At 45.5% G+C, this 20,972-nt stretch overlaps 1 protein-coding gene across 3 annotated transcripts; it reads left to right on the top strand.

Moving 5' to 3' along the window:
• The first annotated feature begins 5,542 nt into the window (after positions 1–5,542).
• NFE2L1 (NFE2 like bZIP transcription factor 1) lies at positions 5,543–19,011 on the top strand. Of its 3 annotated transcripts, XM_074261268.1 has the most exons (6): positions 5,543–5,674; positions 7,319–8,351; positions 13,233–13,448; positions 13,815–13,904; positions 14,132–14,293; positions 15,163–19,011. In XM_074261268.1, exons 2-6 carry the CDS (start codon positions 7,842–7,844, stop codon positions 16,486–16,488), a joined length of 2,304 nt encoding a protein of 767 aa, XP_074117369.1. In that variant the 5' UTR covers positions 5,543–5,674; positions 7,319–7,841; the 3' UTR covers positions 16,489–19,011. The 3 variants fall into 3 exon arrangements, with proteins under 3 accessions (XP_074117369.1, XP_074117371.1, XP_074117370.1); XM_074261270.1 differs by lacking the exon at positions 13,233–13,448; XM_074261269.1 differs by lacking the exon at positions 13,815–13,904.
• Positions 19,012–20,972: the final 1,961 nt, after the last annotated feature.

Raw genomic sequence — 20,972 nt, 5'->3', positions numbered from 1 at the left:
AGTAGGTCTATGCTGGTGGGGAGTGGGGTTGGGTGGGATGCTAGGGATAATGGAGGTATTTGAGTTTGACACAGGTGTTCCAGTCTCTCCTAGAGTTGAGGTCATTCTGAAAGTGGATAGAACTAGAATGGCTTGTTCTGTTTGTTTTTTGTAGTTCTAGCACCTAGTGTCCTGTACATTGTGGCTCTTAACAAATGATTATTGAATGATGAATAAAGAGCTTCTACATTCTCTTTCCTCTCCCTTCCCCCAACACAATATTTGACCCTTACTTTTCATTGTTACTGATGTGTTCAGGGTTCAACACCAAATAATGAGATTGCTATAGGCACTAAATCTTTGATCATGCTGTTCTCTATATCTGACACTCTGCTCTCATCTCTGTTCCTCTGCATATAGTGAACCCCTTGCTTGGAATGTTCTTGTCATTTCTACCTCCCATCAGAGCCTCTTTTGAATTTATTAGTACTCTTCTCCTCTGAAATTCTTTTGTACACATTGTTTCCTCCATTAAAATGTAAACTCATAGAGATTAGGGATTCCCCAGAACCCAGCAAAGTATCTGGCACATAATAATATAAAGGAGCATGCACAAAATTTCCTTTCTTGTTTTATGATCCCATGTGTAACTCAGCATGAGTATGTATCAGATATGAACACTCTAGTTGCTTCTGATTATATGGTGGCTCTGTGTTGAAAAAACGTGGAACTTTGGTATTATATTCTAGGAAACTAAAGTAGCCACCTACAGAAACCTCAATCTTTCATATAAATGTACACTTGCTCACTTTTTAGATTGGCTTAGTGCTCCAATCTAGTTATACATTGGTATGTATAGGTTTCCAGAAAAAGATTACTACTATGTGGTTATTTTCTAATTCTCTCATAATAGGAGGTTAACCCTCTTGTGGGGAAATAAACTCCATCTACCAATCATTTTAGTTCCTAGGCTCCACTGATGCATTCCCATTTACACAAACCAGTAACTCATAATGATGATACTTTTAAATCATAAATATAACCTTTTACTTTTTTTTTGGACTTAAATATAAAAATTTACATTTATTTCTTTTTGTTGTTGTTCTTGAGAGCCTCTTACTCCTTTTTATTTTTTTAATTTTATAATTATAAATTTTTTTGACAGTATATATGCATGAGTAACTTTTTTTTTAAAATAACATTATCCCTTGTATTCATTTTTCCAAAATTTCCCCTCCCTCCCTGTACTCCCTCCCCCCGATGGCAGGTAATCCCATACATTTTACATGTGTTACAGTATAACCTAGATACAATATATGTGTGTAAATCCAATTTTCTTGTTTGCACATTAGGTATTAGATTCCGAAGGTATAAGTAACCTGGGTAGATAGACAGTAGTGCTAACAATTTACATTCACTTCCCAGTGTTCCTTCTCTGGGTGTAGCTGTTTCTGTCCATCATTGATCAATTGGAAGTGAGTTGGATCTTCTTTATGTTGAAGATTTCCACTTCCATCAGAATACATCTCCATACAACATTGAAGTGTATAATGATCTTCTGGTTCTATTCATTTCACTCAGCATCAGTTGATGTAAGTCTCTCCAAGCCTCTCTGTATTCCTCCTGCTGGTCATTTCTTACAGAGCAATAATATTCCATAACCTTCATATAATTTACCCAACCATTCTCCAATTGATGGACATCCATTCATCTTCCAGTTTCTAGCTACAACAAAAAGAGCTGCCACAAACATTTTGGCACATACAGGTCCCTTTCCGCTCTTTAGTATTTCCTTGGGATATAAGCCCAATAGCAGCAATGCTGGATCAAAGGGTATGCACATTTTGATAACTTTTTGGGAATAATTCCAGATTGCTCTCCAGAATGGCTGGATTCTTTCACAACTCCACCAACAATGTATCAGTGTCCCAGTTTTCCCACAGCCTCTCCAACATTCATCATTATTTGTTCCTGTCATCTTAGCCAATCTGACAGGTGTGTAGTGGTATCTCAGAGTTGTGTTAATTTGCATTTCTCTACTCAATAGTGATTTGGACACTTTCATATGAGTGGATATAATTTCAATTTCATCATCTGAGAATTCTGTTCATATCCTTTGACCATTTATCAGTTGGAGAATGGTTTGATTTCTTATAAATTAGGGTCAGTTCTCTATATATTTTGGAAATGAGGCCTTTATCAGAACCTTTAACTGTAAAAATATTTTCCCAATTTATTTCCCTTCTAATCTTGTTTGCATTAGTATTGTTTGTACAGAAACTTTTTAGTTTGATGTAATCAAAATCTTCTATTTTGTGATCAATAATGATCTCTAGTTCTCCTCTGGTCATAAATTCCTTCCTCCTCCACAGGTCTGAGAGGTAGACTATCCTCTGTTCCTCTAATCTATTTATGATCTCATTCTTTATGCCTAAACCATGGACCCATTTTGATCTTATCTTGGTGTTAAGTGTGGGTCCATATCTAATTTCTGCCATTATAACCTTTTACTTAGCCATAAGGCAAAAGACAAATACATGAACAATAAAATGTTTTTCAGTGCCACATGTGACTAACACTCAGGAGCTCTCCATAAAAGTTCATTGATGAAAATGGCTTCTGTATTGAGCAAATGCTTCTATTACAAAAGATTTTATGTTTATTTGATACCTTATGAGGTACAAGATTTCAGTGCATCTGTCAATCTGCTTTGTGTTTTATTTCTTTTCTTTCAAACTATTCTTCTATTCACTAAAATTATTGCTTAACAGCAACAGTAATACTTATCACTTCCAGCTTCAGACTTGATAATGAAATTCTTAGATTTGTCCTTCACCTTTCTTTCTTGCCCTTCTTTGTTCAGATGTTAGTCCCTTTTTTGCAAAAAAAAAAAAAAAAAAAAAAAAAAAAAATTAAAATTCCACCTTTTGGAGCTATGAACTAGTTTGATCAAATTCCAAAAGCTATTAAAATGAACATAATCTTTGATCCAGTGACTGTTAGTAGGTTTATACCCCAAAGAGATTAATAAAAGAGGGGAAATGCAAATTAGGACAACTCTGATATACTACCTCACACCTCTCAGATTGGCTCAAATTGACATGCAAAGATAATGATAAATTTTGGAGGGGTGGTGGGAAAACTGGGACACTAATGCAGTGTTGGTGGAGAAAATTGATCCAACCATTTTGGACAGCAATCTGCAACTATGTCCAAAGGCTATAAAACTGTGCATACCCTTTGAATCAAAAGTGCCATTACTGGGTGGGTATCCCATAAAGGAGGGGAAAGGACCCACATGTGCAAAAATGTTTGTAACAGCTCTTTTTGTGGTAGCAAAGAATTGGAAAATGAGTAGAAGCCCATCAATTGGAGAATGGCTGAACAAATTATGGTATATGAAGGTAATAGAATATTATTGTTCTAAAAAATTTGATGAACAAGCTGATTTTAGAAAGCATGGAAGGATTTCCATGAACTGATGCTGAATGAAACAAGCAGACCCAGGGACACATTGTATACAATAACAGCAAGAATGTGCGATGATCAACTATGAAGGATTTGGTTCTTAGTGGTTCAGTGATTCAAAGCAATTCCAGTAGACTTTGGATAGAAAATGCCTTCTGCATCCAGAAAAAATACTAAGGAGACTAAATGTAAATCAACACTTGCTATGTTCACTTCTTTTTTTTCTAATTTTAAAAAATCTCTCTCATGATTTTTTCATTTGCTCATATTTTTCTCTTCCAACAGGATTCATAAAGCAATGTGTATTAAAAATTAATTAAAAAAAAAGAAAGAGAAGATCCCACATATGAAGTATTTATAGTAGCTCTTTTTGTAGGAGCAAGGAATCAAAAACTGAGAGTGCTCATCAATTGGAGAATGATTGAACAAATTATGATATATGAATGTGATGGAGTACTATTGTGCTTATAAGAAATGATGAAGAGGATGCTTTAAGTAGAACATGGAAGTCTTGTATAAACTAATGTAAAGTGAGCATAATCAGAAGAAAGATTTACAAGGAAAAAACAATGTTTTAAGGATAAATAATGTTGGCTTAGTAACTCTGATGAACACATTTTTTTTCCCCCTGAGGCTGGGGTTAAGTGACTTGCCCAGGGTCACACAGCTAGGAAGTGTTAAGTGTCTGAGACCACATTTGAACTGGAGTCCTCCTGACTTCAGGGCTGGTGCTCTATCCACTCTGCCACCTAGCTTTCCAGCAAACTCCAAGGCTCACAGAGGAGCAGCCTCCATGATGAATACTTCCCGACTCTCCTAGGCCGGAGCCTGCCCTCAGATTAGCCCGTATTCAGTAAGCAGGCCGCGGCCTGTGCGGGAGGGCTGAAGGACGAAGCCTGCCTTTCCACCTTCTAGCCTCGTGCCCCGCGCGGCACATAACACCCATCTACTTGACGTGGAAACTGAGACATCGCGGTTTCCTTCGAACCGCAGTAACCTCTCGCTTTTCCCTGAGACTCTTCCTCCTGCTGAGGAGCTTTCTCTGCACCTCGCCCGTTTTAGGACCGTTTGGTCTGTCTGGGTGCTCGGCGCCTGGCACAGGGCAGGGCGCCCATCGCAGTGACCGGAGGAGGCGGCAGCCCGGGCTCAGAGGCGGAAGAGAGACGTTTAGGGTCGGGGGCAGACAGACGTAAGGAGCACACAGCCACTGAACTAATGGATGAGATGGGACTGGCGATGTGGGGGAGGGGACACCACTCCTCCTAGGCCACCGCCAGCTCGTGGACACCTCGGGCAGTACCCGGACCACGTAGTGTCGCGCCTTTTCTGGAGGACTGAAAAAGAGACCGTGGGGTCATGCAGAGCTGCGGCTAGAACAGGCGAGACCTCCTCCCCGCCCCTTTCGCGCTAGTCCTGGCTACTGGTCAGTTGAGGCAGTCACCCAGCGGGGTCTAAGGGCGGGAGAGAAGGGGAGATTCTCGCCTCGTGACGTCATGCCACTATGGCGTCAACCTCGGGGCAAGGGAAAAGCGTAGGCGATGACGAAGGGAGCGAAGGTCGTATTAGAGAGGTTCCAGTTCCCGGGCTCAAGATGGTGGTGCCAACGTCACGGGTCCAGGAACACGTGCCTCCGGTCTCGCCTCCGCCCCTTCTCGGACCCCGCCCTCACGTCTCCACGGGCTTCTGCAAGTCACGGTGATCTTCCCTGAGGGGCACTCTGCGCCCCGGCGGCGGCACCCCTCCCCATCCCACGCGCAGGGACTTAATTTCTAATTCTCCCGAGGCCTCAGAAAGGCCTCAGTACGAGGTGTCTAAGCCCGGCCCGGTTCCGAGGCCCCCTTGAGTTGCAGGGAGAGAGTTCGTGCCCTGGGCAATTGGGTGTCTTCCCTCAGTCATTGGTGAGGCCACACCACGAGGAGGAGCCGCACAACGATTGGTCCGTGCGATACGTCAATTAGGGCGGGGCGAGAAATCGCCCATCCATTGGCCCACTGCTCCAGACCATCGCGCTGATATTCGACGAAGGGGTGTCAAGTGGCTGTGAGCTGGAAGTCGATTGGTGAGATCGTTTCTAGAGCTGCCGCGGGGGCGGGTCTTCCAGCGAGGTGGAGGTGGGACGGAGAGGGGAAGCGGCGGCGGCGGCAGAGCGCGCAGGGCCGGCCGGCGGCGGCGAGGCCCAGGAGCTGGCCTTCGGAGCTCTGGGGGCGGCAGCTACCGGACTCTAGCAGTGGGTATTGGCCTTTTCCTTGCCCAGGCAGGCAGGGCTGGGTCCGGGGCTCGGAGCCCCGAGGAGAGGGGGCGGCGCGGGAAGGCTTAGGCGGCTCGGGTGGGGTCGAGGCGGTGGGGTCAGGAAGGCCGCACTTGTTTCTTCCCTTGCCGACCCAGTCACCGAACCCTAGCCTCGAGAAGGCGACCAGGCCTCTCGGGGCTCAGTATACCCAGGGCCGGGCCTGGGAAGACCGACTGGGCGGGGGTGGGGGACAGCTGCGGAGGCCGGACTGGGGCCCCTGCAGGTTCTTAAAGGGGGAATGGGTGGGTGTACTGGAGTGCGAGCATCTGTGTGTGGGCGTTTGTATTCGTCCGTATACGTGCACTTGTTTGCATATGCGCGGTGTCTGTATCCAGACTGCTAAATGGCGAGGGTCTCCGCCCAGGCTGATGTATTAATCCTCTTTTGTGGGAGCTGTGACGGTGGGGTTGCTCCAAAATCCAGGTGATAGTGGTTTGAAGGAAGTGTGGAACGCCCGTTCTTCCCTTCCCCGAAGGATGGTTTGGTGGAGAGGAGTCAAACCCCGTAATCCGGGCAACTCTACCAGGGTGCCCTGGGTGAAACTGACGAAGCCTGGCTCAGAACGGGGCCGGAATGGAGAATTTGCAACTTTTTGGACAACTTGGAAACTTGACTCCCCTGGACACTAATATTATTTTTATTCTAAAAGCCATATCGTGATGAATATAGAGTTACACCTGCTTAGGCAAATTCTGTCCAGAGAATAATTATGCGCCCGCCCCTCAAGTTCTTGTCTCCATAATGATAGCAAGGGGAAACTACCCCAAGGCACAGTTTCTGCCGGAGGCAGTACGTATGTAGCCTATATGTCTACAACTCTTATCTAGGTTTATAAGTTCTTCCCCTTTTTTTCATTGTAAATCACTTTGGCCGTCTGAACCTCTTTCAGAATAACCTTTTTAAATTAAAAAATAAAATGCATGGGACTACAAAGGAAATGAGTTATCTTGAAGAAATTATCAAAAACCTAAGTTAATCTTTTCTGTCCAACTTGGACAGAAAGAGATAGGAACTGTATATTTAGAGCTGGGAAGGCTAGTGGAGACCACTCCCCTCAGTTTACAGAAAAAGGAAACCAGCACGGAGAGATTGAGTAATTAGCCCAGAGTCCCACAGCTATGGACTGAGTAAAATTTCAGTCCAGATCTTTTTGACTCCCAAGCCCTATGCCCCCTACCAAGCCATGCTGACAGTTAGGTAGTTCTGAGGTCTTTCTTTCCTGCGACATGGGAAACTGACTCCTCAAACCAAAAATAGAATCTGGGTAGTGTGTGGGGGAATTCAGACAATATTTATGCAAAGTGTTTTGGTTGCTTTGTGTGTTGTCTGTTTTCTGTATCCAAAGCAATCTCTTTAGGAAGTTTAATTCAGTGAATATTATAACTTAAAAGAAAAATTCTGTTCGGTTTTTTTTTTTTACAGCAGTATTTTCTATGGATGTATCCTCAAATAATTTTCTCCTGTAAAAGAAACTCTTTTTAATCCAACATTTGTTGACATGAGTTTTTTTTTTTTATCTAGGCCATTGGTGGGTAAAGCATGGTGTCTTATCATATTTGCCTTTCTAATTCCTATTTTTAGGTTTTTCTGGAAACCCCCCCCCCCTGGGTAAGTGTCAAGGAAGAGAGCGACATTCCAATTCAAGATTTTTTTTACATCTTCAGCCAAAGAAATAAAACTCAAGGGGAGAAGGGAAAGGGAGGGGAAAAAAAAAAGCCAAACTATCAGCTGTCCTTGAGAGCAGCCGAGTGGATCATCTAAAGCCAGTGAGGAGAGGACTGTGAAACTGACTGTATGTGGATTGTGGGGTCAGTAAGTCACATGAGATTCTTGATGTTGGGACTGGGTTAGGAATAGTTGTACTTGTAGAGGAGAGGTAATGAGAAATGAAAGTGAATGTGGTCTGGAACCTGGATTTGGCTTTACTCAGAAGGCTTTCTGTCCTGGCCGTTGGTGAGCTCTGACCCTGTGTCCCCGGCAGGGTTAGCTACAGGGGTTGGCATAAGGAGTGGGACTTACTGCCTGAAGCAGTGAAGCAGCAGCCTTGATTTGTATTCTGGAAGATTTAAAAACTGAAAAGAATAAACATTCTGGTCCTTCAGCAATGCTTTCTCTGAAGAAATATTTAACAGAAGGACTCCTCCAGTTCACCATTCTACTAAGCTTGATTGGGGTGCGGTTGGACGTGGATACTTACCTGAACTCGCAACTCTCTCCACTCCGGGAAATCATCCTGGGGCCCAGTTCTGCCTACACACAGACCCAGTTCCACAATCTGAGGAATACCTTAGACGGCTATGGGATCCACCCCAAGAGTGTAGATCTGGACTATTACTTCACAACCCGGCGGCTTCTTAACCAAGTGAGGGCCCTGGACAGGTTTCAGGTGCCTACCACAGAGGTGAATGCCTGGCTGGTCCATCGAGATCCTGAGGGCTCAGTGTCTGGCAGCCAGCCCAGCTCAGGCCTTGCTCTGGATAGTGCTAGTGGCCTGCAGGATGTGACAGGTTCAGAGAGTGGAGTACGGGAAAGTGAAGCTGAACAGGCATTTGGGGAAGAGTTGGAAGATCTTGGAGCTGTGGCTCCTCCAGTCAGTGGAGAGTTAACCAAAGAGGTAAGCAACTCCATTTGTGGGTGGTTTGGGCCTGAGGGGGAGGGAGGAACTGTTTGCTTGTATTTGTGTTCCCAACTCTTAGTAAGGTGGCACATAGTATGTCTAAATAAATGCTTGTTGACTTTCTGTTGCTTGGGTTATGGGCATATTTCCACCCCTTCTAATGACCACTTCAAAAAAAGACTTCACTTTTAGGAATTCACCTTGGGCAGGAAATAGGGGTAAATTTTGTGATTTAGGTTATGAAGATCAACAAGCTGCTTAGGTACCCCATGTTGGGCAGTTGTCCCATCTCCAGCAGTATTGGGAGGTGCTGCTTTGTGCTGTGATTTTTTTTTTTTTTTTTTTGGTCAGGAGTCTTGTTCCGTTGTGCTGTCCTATCTTGAATACCTTTTGCTAAGAAACAAATCTGGTTTCTGATCCTTTCTTCCCCACTATTATACATATACCCTATGGGCAGTTTGTTCTTCTGCCCTTTTATTTACCGAGTCTAGAGCAGTTGGCTTTCTTTGGCTTATTCAGTGAGCAGATTTGGTGGTTAGGTAGCCAGGTGAAGGCTGCTCTCTCACTTCTCTAAAGACTTGAAAGAGGGAATAGGGTGGGAGCAAAAGATCAAACTGCATTTTGCCGCAGAAGTCTAGCACTAGTTCAGAAGATTACTATTTCTTATGTGGTGAATAACATTATTTGGAACAGAAAATGGTTCAGTTGTTCTCCTTTCTCCTATCTCCCAGCCACATTTTTATTAAAAAATAAATAAATAAATAAATAAATAAAAACCAAAAAAAAAAAAAAAAAAACCCTAAAAATAGAACTTCATATTTTTTTACTTTTATGAGCTGACTTCTCAGACCAGGGAACTGAAAAAGGCATAACTGTGACCCTCTAAGGGAGGGCGAAGGGCATTCTTTTGGGCTTGTTGAGAAAATGGGGTGATTCTTAGGGAAGCCGAATAGATTGACTCCCTTGAGTTTACCCACGTTAGACCTTTGCCTCTGTGCTAGATCCTATTCGTGATGTTCAAAGATACTGAGAGAATATGGCCGACCTGGAAGTCCAGCTAGATGGGTCTGCTTATAGAGAGAGGTTGGGCCAACATGGGCACAGGCCCAAGAAGCCGAGTCGCCTTCATCCTCTATTTTTAAACCTTTTTTTCCCTCTTGAAATCTTTCCTTACCCATTTTTCTTCCTGTAATTTCCTTGCTCCCTGTCTCTTTTGTTCCTAGTGGTGCTGTTTTTCCTGTGCCCTGTCTTTATCCCATTCTGCTTTGCCCAGGCCTGCCTTATGCTCTTGGGCAAACCCCTAGTACCCCCAACTCCATCATTGGCAAATTACTCCTCCTAGTGTTCTCCTTCCCCCTTTTCTTTCTCCCTCCTCTCCCCCCGCCCAAGCTAATTTCCCGAAAGAGTGGGCATGACTGTGCTTGCTGCTTGGAAACTGAAGTGGGGAAAGCCGAGCAGCTAAATATTGCTGTTCCTTTGCCCAGGCCTCTCCTGAGAATGGTGGGGGGAAGAGAGGGATCAGCTTTGGGAGGGGCCTGCTCCATGTGTTGACTCCTGCCTTTCACCTCTAGGCTTGGTATTCTCATCTTTTGAAATCAGAGATGGAAAAGGAGATTTTTGGGGGTTGAATGGCAAGTTGCTCCCCAGAATAGGCAAGCTGAAATATGGCTGACTTTGACCCTGCCTCTGAATTTCTTTCTGGGTCCTTAGCTCTTTTTTTTTTTTTTTTTCCCCTCTCAGAAAGGCTGTGCTTGACATTTTTTGGAAGAGTTTACTACTACTTTTGAGAGTAAGGCACTAGCATAAAGGTATACTGGGGGATGGGGTGGGGTGTGAGTGTGGATTTTAACATTTTTATAACATTTTGGAGATGAAAGGAGGAAAGATAAAAATACTCAGCCCTAGAACATGTGATTACATTACTGGAGATGGTATTTTTGTTAGAGTTACAGGGCCCCCCACTCCCTTTAATGGTTAGGCCTGTGCAATAGCCAGCTATAGCCAAAGCCCTAGACAGGAATAGGATTCCCTTCACGGTTGGCATTCTGCCCAGAGCAAGGGGGTGAGGCTGGGACTGAGTTTGGGGGGGTGGGGTGGGCTGTTTACAGTTCTTGCCTGGCCATGAGTAGCCTGGGACATGCTGTTTCTGCTGACCTTAGACACAAAGGGAGCTAAAGGGGGAAGGGAGATAGATTTTCCTCCTTCAGAAAGCAATCCAAGGAGTTTAACTTGCTATTATTTTGGTGAGTGCCAGGGACTTTCCTTACTGGGTTATATTAGGAGAAATAGTGCAAAGAATCCAATTGAAAGAAGGGTTAAGATTGAGGTCATAGGGTTGTGGTTAGGATCCCTATGGGCACCTGTCTCTCTAAGTGTTGGTAATAGGGGCAGCTGATACTCTGCTGGCATGTGACTAGGCCCCCATCCCTGTGACATCACTGCACATGTGCAGACAGTTTCCACTCCCTTCCACTGGATCTGACCTATTTAGGGTAGCCAGCTGCCTATTTCCCAGTGGGTCTAGGCCTATAGGGTTCTAGCTTAGGATTGGTACTTGGGCCCAAAGTTCCCTTGGGTTTGGATACATAGTGAATCCAGATCTCCAGGAAGAATAGAAAAACTGTTCCCACTTGAGAGAAGAACTTAAATTCTTTGGAAAGGATCACTTATGGCAGCTGGGAATAGCCCTCAGAGAATCTGCCTGCATGTCCCTGCCTGGACTTGGTAAGCAGGATGCGACAGCAGGGGGAGCAGCATCTCCCTCCCCCAGGACTTTACTGCGCCACCCCAGCTGACTAGCTGGGTTGGGTGGGGCCGCCAGCCCCTGGGTGCATCTCCTCAAGGAGACCCTGGGATGGGATGGGTCCTTGCTGCAGCTTCTTCAGCTATCCTGGCCCAGAGATTGGCTCCAGCTCGAATCCTAGGTAACCAGCTCTGGGAGGGGATTGGATCTCTGCATCTCCAGCAGAGATTTAGGGGAGGGGATTGGCTCCTATTGCAGCCTAGGTAACTAGAGTGGGAGGGGATTGGCTCTTTGCGCAGCCCAGCGGCTGGCCTGGGGGAGGGGATTGGCTCTTTCCGCAGCCTCAGCAGTGACCTGCAGGGTGGGGGGGGGAGGGGATTGGCTCCTTGCTGCATCCTAGGTAACAAGTTTGGGGGATGTAAAGGGGGGAAAGAGGGATGAGCAGGGTGTGGGGTTTTGGGGGAATGATAGGTCTAGGAGAGAGTTGTCCTTCTCCTCTGCAGCCCAAGCACGCAGCATGGGGTGGGAATCCCATCTCACTGCAGCCTCCGTGGTGAGCTCAGGGTGGGGGCTACCAGGTACCTGAGTATAGAACTGGGGTCTTGAGGAGGGAGGGGGCTGTTCTAGGATGAAGGAAGGGAATTGGGCTAGGTTGCTTTAGCACTGGTGGGCTATCCACTTCGGGCCTCTCGGCAAACAAGGCTACCCTGCCACTCTGATGTGTCTGCTGAATGCAGAGAGCTCAGCGCAGTTCCTTGTCCAGTTCCCTGATCCAGCTGTCCTGGGGTGCACTTCACAGACCATGACCCGCCTGGACCGCGGCATGCACAATGGTGGGGGCCATTCCAGAGAGTCAGCCTCTTAACTCTTTGTTGGCTGAGGGCAGGGCAACCCAGCCCCTCTCTGATCTTTGGTCCAGGGCCTCCATTCAGGTTGGTGTGTGTGGACAAACTGAAACAGGGAGAGATGCTACAGGAAAGTTTTGAGGGGCAGAGTGGAGAATGGAGGGGAAAGGATCCCCTGGGACCCTCGGAGAAGGTGGGTCTGAGAGTTCTGGTTTACAGGGTATCTGGGAGTTAACCAGTAAGTGGGAAGGCAAGTATTTTTAAACCTGATGGAAAGGAAAGGGGCGTTTGGGGGGTGGTGAGAGAAGAGAAGCTTCATGTCATGGGATAAAGATATTTCTGCTATACTAAAGATTTGCAGTGATTGATTGAGTCACCTGGGTAGAGAAGGAAAGGAGAGAGGTTTGATAGACACAAAAGTGTTCTGTAAAGATGTTAAAAAGGACTTAGATGTGACTACCCTTGAGTGGAAAGGATAGGTGGGGGTTAAATTCTGGGGTGTGGTAACTATAGGAAGTGTGGTCTTTCCAGAACTGGGAATGGACCTGTTTTCTTTTGTGAAAGGGTGTGTGGGTGGCAGGGGGTATAGCTCCTGACTCCACCCCAAGACTCTCCTGGGATGGAAGCTGTTTTCTTGGTACTGCTTTGATGAGGATTTGGGGGGAGCTGCCAAGAGACCATAAGCAGTTTTCAGAACCTCATCTACCTGCTGCCAGCCAGAAGAAGTATGCAAGAAGGAAAGTTGGGAGGGGGGCTTCAGAAGGGGGGGGCAGTCTGTTCTGTTGTATCAGGTGGTTGGAAATGCAGGGATTTTCCTTTCCAGCCCAACCCACCCATTTATGCAAATGACAATGGCACCACTGGCTGATGCAAGCTCCTCCACTAAGAAGCAATTCTGCATGACAATTCCGCCCTTGTCTACTCTGGTCAAGAGCTGGCCCTCCTGAGCCCTTAAAGCCATAGATAGTCTATCCCTAAATTGAGATTTCCCAGTAGTGAGGACTGTACACCTGGCCAGGGAGTTTTTTAGTCCTGTAGCCCACCAGGACAGGATGATTATAAGCAACTGAGTCTGCTGGTTACCTGGGTGGGTCTGATTGCAGAGTCAGGAATAAATAAAACTGTCCTGATGGGAAGGAATATGCCTAGTGCTGGAGGTTGATGTTGGGGTATTGTGGGGATGGATGATGGAGCTTGCTATTTGCCGGGATTTATGGAGACACCTGGCTTCTAAGGTGTAGGACAGGGATCCTAGGGGACCTGAGAACTGAGATCTGGTCTATCTTACAGGACATTGATCTGATTGACATCCTTTGGCGACAGGACATTGATCTGGGTGCGGGGAGAGAAATATTTGACTATAGCCATCGCCAGAAAGAAAGTGAAGTGGACAAAGAGCTGAGAGATGGGGGGGAATGTGGGGACAGCTGGCCAGATGAGGGAACTGAGGCGCTGGCTCGAAACCTGCTAGTGGATGGAGAGACGGGGGAAAGCTTCCCTGTACAGGTAAGAGCTTACACACTTCATTGTCATCCTCTTCCCATTTGTTTCCCACCCTCAGAATGAACTTATTAATAGATTGGCTGCTTTGTTGGTGGTAAAGGAAGGTGGAAGTCCTGTGGGATTGGGAATAGTAAAGAGAGAATCAAAGTAGGGGAAGGCTTTCAAGTAGCTCACCCTAATCAGGCTTAGCAGACTTCTTGCCCTGGGTTCCTCCGCTAGAGAAATCACTTAGAAAATGACTGACTATGGTCCTGTTGTAATCCAGATCTAGTTATGGTACACCATGAATCACTTCTCTCCCTCCCCCTTCAGATCTGTTGGGGGAAGGCTTTTAGCCTTGGCCCACTTCAGTCAGACTTTCTGCCTTAGGTGCCTGGTGGGGAGGACCAGACAGCCCTGTCTTTGGAGGAGTGCCTTAGGCTGCTGGAAGCTACCTTCCCCAAAGGGGAGGAGTCTGAGGTGAGCAGAATTCAGGGGGATGCCTTCTGCACTGGCTAACCTTCTATAGGACATAATATCTCTGGGTCACAGTACCCACCCATATGCCCTAGAGTTGCTGGGGATTGATTCAGAGGCAGGAAGTAAGAATTAGGCAGTACTTTGTGGGGAGAAAGCTGAGGCTGGGCTTCAGAATAGGGCAGTTTTCCTCCTTTTTCTCCAATGAAAGCTTGTATTTTTGTCCCCAGTTTCCAGCTTCAGATGTTTCCAGTATAACAGAAGCTGTGCCTACTGAGAGTGAGTCTTCAGTTATTCAGAATAGTCTTCTATCTCCACTTCTGACAGAGACAGAATCTCCATTTGATCTGGAACAGCAGTGGCAAGACCTCATGTCAATCATGGAAATGCAGGTGGGAATAGATGAACATACTGAGCAATAATAGCCCTAGAGGGGTGGGAGGGTAGGAGTGGGGGTGAAGCATGTTCTGCTAATTGTACACTGAGAAGGGAAATGGGTACTTTCCTCTTTTTCTGTTGTCTCCAATGTCGAGATATGGGCATTGAGATTAAACCCCAAGTTTTCAATATTAAAGCCAGTGCCTTCATTACTCAGCACAAGATTCTCTTTTTTCTAGAGTGTACCCTGTTCTTCCATGGCTTAGATAGACTTTCAACTAGAAGACTGGGCCCACTGTGGTAGAGATGGAGATCAAAACTTGTGGTCTTTTGCATGCTCTAAATAGAGGGAAGCCTGACCAAAATATGATTCAGTTTTGACTAAAGGCAGGGACCTTAGGACCTTAGGAAACATTTTGTCTATTAATGGAATAGAACGGTACAGTTCACAGCTAGAACTTGGACTCCTGAGGACCTGGAGTTTCGTTCTTGCCTCAAAACAATTTGAACTCTTATCCTTAAAATGAATAATAGCTAGCATGTTTAAAGTGCTTTTAAAAATCTTGTTTTATCCTCATTACAGTCCTGGAGGTATTATCATCATTATTCCCATTTTTACGGATAACGAAATATAGACAGACAGATTATATAACATCTCTCTTCACAATGGGGTTGTGAGACTCAAATGAAATGACATGTAAAGTGTTTTGCAAACCTGAGAATGTTGTATAAATGTTAGCCATCATTGTTCTTAAATCTGGTTTTCATTGTGATCTACAGATCTTGTTCTGCTTGTGCTTTAGACTTTTCTGCCTTTCCTCCTCCCCATGCCAGGGGATGATGCTCACTCACCAAACTGACCAGCGTTTTTCTCAACTTTTAGGCTATGGAAGTGAACACAGCAACAAATGAAATACTCTACAGTGCCACATCTGGAGACTCCCTGAGCACCAATTACAGCCTCGCTCCCAGCACTCCCATCAACCAGAATGTCAGCCTGCATCAGGCGTCCCTGGGGAGTTGTGCTCAGGATTTCTCACTCTTTAGCCCAGAGATTGAGAGCCTTCCTGTGGCTGGTGGATCCACCCTGCTCCAGTTGGCCCCCAATAACTCCACCAGCCTCAACTCCACCTTCGGTTCCACTAACCTGACAGGGATCTTTTTTCCTCCTCAGCTCAACAGCACAGCCAATGAGACCGCCAGTCCTGAGCTGCCTGACCCTTTGGGCGGCCTATTGGATGAAGCCATGTTGGATGAGATCAGCTTGATGGATTTGGCCATTGAAGAAGGTTTTAACCCGGTGCAGGCCTCACAGCTCGAGGAGGAGTTTGACTCTGACTCGGGACTTTCTCTGGACTCGAGCCATAGTCCTGCCTCTCTGAGCAGCTCAGAAGGCAGCTCTTCTGCCTCCTCCTCTGCCTCCTCCTCTGCCTCTTCCTCCTTTTCAGAGGAAGGTGCTGTGGGCTACAGCTCTGACTCTGAGAATCTGGATTTAGAAGAGACTGAGGGGGCCGTGGGTTATCAACCTGAATATACCAAGTTCTGTCGCATGAGCTATCAGGACCCCTCCCAGCTCTCCTACTTACCCTTCCTGGAGCATGTGGGGCACAATCATACCTACAACATGGCCCCTGGTGCCCTGGATGCTTCGGACCCCCAACTCCCCGGGTCCCTTAAGAAGGGCAATAGGGAGAAGCAGGCTGACTTCTTAGACAAGCAGATGAGCCGGGATGAACACCGGGCCCGAGCCATGAAGATCCCCTTCACAAATGACAAGATTATTAACCTGCCAGTGGAGGAGTTCAATGAGCTGCTATCCAAGTACCAGCTGAGTGAGGCCCAATTGAGTCTCATCCGAGACATCAGGCGCCGAGGCAAAAACAAGATGGCAGCTCAGAATTGTCGTAAACGGAAACTAGATACCATCCTTAACCTTGAACGGGATGTGGAGGACCTGCAGCGGGACAAGTCCAAGCTGCTTAGGGAAAAGGTGGAGTTCCTCAAGTCCCTGCGCCAGATGAAGCAGAAAGTGCAGAGTCTGTACCAGGAGGTGTTTGGGCGGCTGCGGGATGAGAATGGGCAGCCCTACTCCCCCACGCAGTATGCCCTGCAGTATGCTGGGGATGGCAGTGTCATCTTAATACCCCGCACACTGGCTGACCAGCAGGCCAGGCGCCAGGAAAGGAAGCAGAAAGATAGGAGGAAGTGAGCCTGCCTGGAGAGGAGGGGGACAAAGCTCACTCTGACAGAAACTGGAGAAAGGCTGTGCCTGGAAGTGCTGGAGGAACTTTGAAGCCTCTTATCCAATATATCTTCTCAGACATGACAACTGCCGGTCAGTGTACAGGAAGATGGGCGGGCCCTGCACTGTTTGGCTCTGCTCGCCCTGGCCCTTTCCCCTCCTTCACCTCCATAGTGGGGGCTGAGGGCACTTTGGGGCTCCTGGGGGGGAAGAGAAGCCCACCCTCACCCATTGTTTTTTGGAGGGCAGGGATGGAGCTAGCATTGCTGGGGGTGGGAAGAAGCTGAAAGGTGAGTGCCATTGTGGGTGATAAAGGAAGAACCTTGTGAAAGAAGGAGTGAAGGGAAGAGTCTGATTTTTGGATAAAGGTAAAACACCCCAAAAAATCAAAGCGGGAAGAAAACCATGGGGAAAACCAAGCTGGGATTCCAGACTATGGGTTTTTGTGACTGAGTCTTGGTCTTCTATGTGAGTAAACCCTATCTATTTCACCCTGGGGAAGGGGGGTGACTGTCACTTTACAAAGTGGGTTGGGGGAGCGGTCCCCTATTAAGTCTTTAAAATTCCATGTACATCAGCATTCTTGGAGGGAGCCTCCTGGAGGCTTCCTTCACCCCGGTTTTTTTTTCCCCCTTTTTTTAGTCACTTAGGAGCTATTGAGACCCTATGCCAAATACCTTAGGAGGGTTTTGGGGTCAAAGGGAAGAGTTAGCAGGGCAAAGGGTGGAAAGAGCCATTAGGCTACATATTTCCCCCACCCACCAAGCATGTGGCACTCACTGCCCCCACCCTCAGCTCCTCCCCAGCCAGCTCCAAAACTGCACCATTCCCACTGCAGCCTGCATGTGAATGCTGTACATCCCCATTCCCCACTGGTTGAAGCACTTTGATGTTTTAAGAATTTCCTGGGGGGGGGGGGGAGCTCCCGGGTCTGGGAGTTGTTTCCTCCTACTTTTAGAAAGAGTTAAGGCCCCCAGCCGCCACCTTAGGGAGAGGTAGGAGGAGAAGCTTCTGTGGCAATCTCCAACCAGTATTCAGCACAATGTTGGGGAGTAACCCATTCTTCCATCCCTCCCTCTCTCCTCCCAACAACTGGGCTTGTCACTGAAAAACTAGGCCTCTGTTAGGATTTCTCAGAATTTCTTTCTTGCGCTTTGATTTTTTAGGGCTTGAGCCCTGTTTTTACTTCTAGGGTTTAGAGTGTTTGTGTTGAGTAAAAGAGAGATGCCCCAATATTCAAAGCTGCTAGATGTTCTCTTTGCCATAAAGACTCTGTGTGACTGTGTGAACACTTGGGATTTTTCTCCTCTGGCCTGAGGTCAGTCTGTCTTTTTTGGATTTCTTTCTGGAGAAATGTATAGTGAGTTTGGTGGAGACCTAGAGTACCATCCCACTTTAGGGCACAGATGGTTTTTTCCTAGATGCCTCAGCTCAATAAGGGCAACATGGGACCTGGTAAAGGCAGGAAGGAAAAACATCCACATGTGGCTGAGGCTGAGGGTCCCAGTAGCACCCGAGGCACCATTTTTTGTTTTTTTCTTGAATTTAGTTTGCAGCTAAGATCACCTTACGGCTGGGTTCCTATAAGAAGTTTCAGTTTCTGAACCAGTAGAAGAGATCTGGGGGATGGAGGTGGGAGCACTGATTTTCCCCCCCTCCATCAGGAGGTCTCGTTAAGTAGCAGGAACAGAAAGGAATAAGCTTGGAAAATGCTTAAATTATTTTCTTCTTAGATTTTATTTTTAATTTATCTGTGACCTGCCAGGGAGAGAGAGAGAGAGAGATGCTGTGAGCACATGACAAAATAAAATAAACTATAATAAAATGGCTGATTCACTCAAGTGCAATTTTTTTCCCCTTTTGAGTTTAATTTTTGGGGAGCAAGGGTCCCAGCTACAGTGAAACTGCAGTAAAGGGCCCTTAGCTAGTCAGCCATTTGTATGGCTGCAGCCAAACCTGAACTGATAACTAGAGAAAGCAGACTGGGGAGGAAAGTGTTTTTGTTTGTTGTTTGTTTGTTGATTTTTTTTTTTTTTTTTAAAGAAAAATCTTTATATTTTTTTAACCTTTCACGTATTGTGCAGGTGAGCTATGTTTGGGGAGGAGGGTCTCTTTTCCCAGCTGGGTCAGCTGGTCCCTGTTATGATGAAGGGGAAAAGATTAGAAATTCACTTTTGGCCACCTCTACACACAGTGCTGGCCTGATTGAAGTGTTATTCTTAGGGAGCCCAGGCTAGGCCCTGATACCTGGCCCTTGCTTCCTGTCTCTTCACCTGCTATGACTTGTATTTTTATGCCCGACCTTGTGCTGTGTGTAATTTGCTCCAGTGGCCCCTGCCTGCAGATAATTACAGTGCATTCTCGCCCTATGGTAATAAAAACCCAAGAGCCACCTTGTGCTGTAAAGCCCAACATTGCAGCATGGCTGAAACGAGGGCTTATGATGCTGGGGGAGGGGACTGTCTGAAATAAATGCCACCAAGCTGGAAATAAGGTTTGTTGACTTTTTAAAGAGGTGCCTAACGCTGAGGTCTAAAATATAAAGAAGGTGATTTCACACTATCTTGTGGCTATTTGGGATAGTGTGAATTAGAAGGAAATGGACAAGTCTGAGCCTGTAGAATGGAAGACAACTTTTTAAGTAAACTTGCTAGTATTTGAGATAAGTGATTTCCAGGGTATTCGAATACTTTAATTAATTACAATTATCCTAGTCTTTAGACTTGGGAGGTAGAAGGCAGGCTGATGTGCTTAGACAATCTGGATGCTGGATTTGAACCCAAGACTTCAGACTCCAACTTTAGTGATCTTTTCATGCACAACTGCCTCCTTTGTGTTATTGCATTGTTATTTCCAAATACCTCAAAGCATATCACAGAAATGAGTATTTTTATGGACCTTAAACTTAGATTAGATAATTTGGTACCTTCAAATCACAAAAATAATAGTTTCTTAAGTCCCTTCCTTCTAATACACACATATACATTTCATTTTTTCTCACTGCTTTTATATAACAGGTATTTAAGATTCTGTCTGCCAATCGGCTATCAGTAGCACACCCTTTGATAGCTGGGTAATGGCCATTCCTCACCCCCAGCTCTTCCTGCTGAAAAATGTACATTTTCAATATCATTCCAATTATCTGAGATGGAAGATGGTTAACCCTACCAAAAAGTCTGACTTTTTTGCTGATGGCACAGACTTCAAGTGTTACAAGCTCGGAATTAGTATTTATAAACCATTGCTGTCATATATTTTGGCAGACTAGGGCCTGGCACATCTGGAAAGTAAAGAATTCTCAGATAATAATTGGTCATGGCTAGCTTCTCAATCACCAAAGTATAAAACTAGACCTCTCTTTCCACATGTAACTTTAAAAAATTAGTGACCTGGAATTTTACCTAATTAAGTGTGAAGATGATATCCCAGTGAAGCAGCTTTGGTGATCATTATGAATGAAGTATCAGGTAAGAAAAGAGCAATTTGAAAAGGGATTGGACCTATTTTGGTTCGCTGTCTTCCTTCTTTAGATTAAAGCTGAACTATAATTACTGGGGTGTTTACAACAACTTAGTCAATGGAAGGCTGCTTCAGCCAGAGCTCAGCTCTACCCTGGTTGGGCCCCAGATATTTTGACCCAACAACCAACTACTACGGACATTTTTTCGTTTTGGCTTTATTTGGCAACCAATGAGAGCAAGTGCCCTCCACAAACGAACACAATCTTCTCTCACCTCATCCAGGGAACACAGAGATGGGACTATCTTGGTTCTTTGCATTACATATACATGGTCAGTAGCAATGAATGCTACTTCTCAAGCTAGACTTTAAACCTAAAGTATATAAAAAGCCTTCTCTTGCCAAGAGAAAAACCCTGTTTTTAACCAATGATAGAAGAAGTCCTCTAGCAATTTTAAACTAGGCCAGCGTTGTCTCCTTGACAGATAATTTTTTTCCCTCTATTCCCAGATATCTATCATTTGGAATATTCCATTGTTTGATAATCTTGCCTTTAGCTCTTCAATCACATCACATATACTTCATCACTTCTCTAGCCCCTTAGGTCAAAACTGAACAAGGAGTATGGAAATAAAGAATAATGTGCAAAGCACAGTTGGGAAATAAATGTTACTTTATGTGCTATTGGGGAGGAGTAAAGTTCCAACCAGATAGTTCTGTGCTCTTGCTAAATGGAGTTAACAGAATCAGGGTAGGTGAATTTACAGTCACAACCACTACTAAAATGGAATTAGTTCCAGCCCATCTTAATTGAAAAAGGCTACAAGCTACAAATTCACTTTCTTTCCAGATACTATTTTGACCACTTTAGGAAAGCAAAAGCTTACAGTGGTTAAAGATAAATATTTGAAGAGCTGAATTGTGCTTTTGAATTTCAAACAATTAAATGAATTTGAACTTTTCAGTCCCCAATTCAAGACTAAGTAGAGACA

The sequence above is a fragment of the Sminthopsis crassicaudata genome, chromosome 4 (genome assembly GCF_048593235.1).
Source record: "Sminthopsis crassicaudata isolate SCR6 chromosome 4, ASM4859323v1, whole genome shotgun sequence".
NCBI lineage: Eukaryota > Metazoa > Chordata > Mammalia > Dasyuromorphia > Dasyuridae > Sminthopsis > Sminthopsis crassicaudata.
Note: the sequence above shows the minus strand (reverse complement) of the source record. Positions and strands in the feature narration are given on the sequence as shown.

Bases quoted from the DNA above. Each gene is read 5' to 3' on its own strand.
- NFE2L1 (XM_074261268.1), top strand. From the start codon at position 7,842: ATGCTTTCTCTGAAGAAATATTTAACAGAAGGACTCCTCCAGTTCACC. The intron at 8,352-13,232 runs GTAAGCAACTCC...TCTATCTTACAG, and splicing joins GTGGAGAGTTAACCAAAGAG to GACATTGATCTGATTGACAT. The intron at 14,294-15,162 runs GTGGGAATAGAT...CTCAACTTTTAG, and splicing joins TGTCAATCATGGAAATGCAG to GCTATGGAAGTGAACACAGC.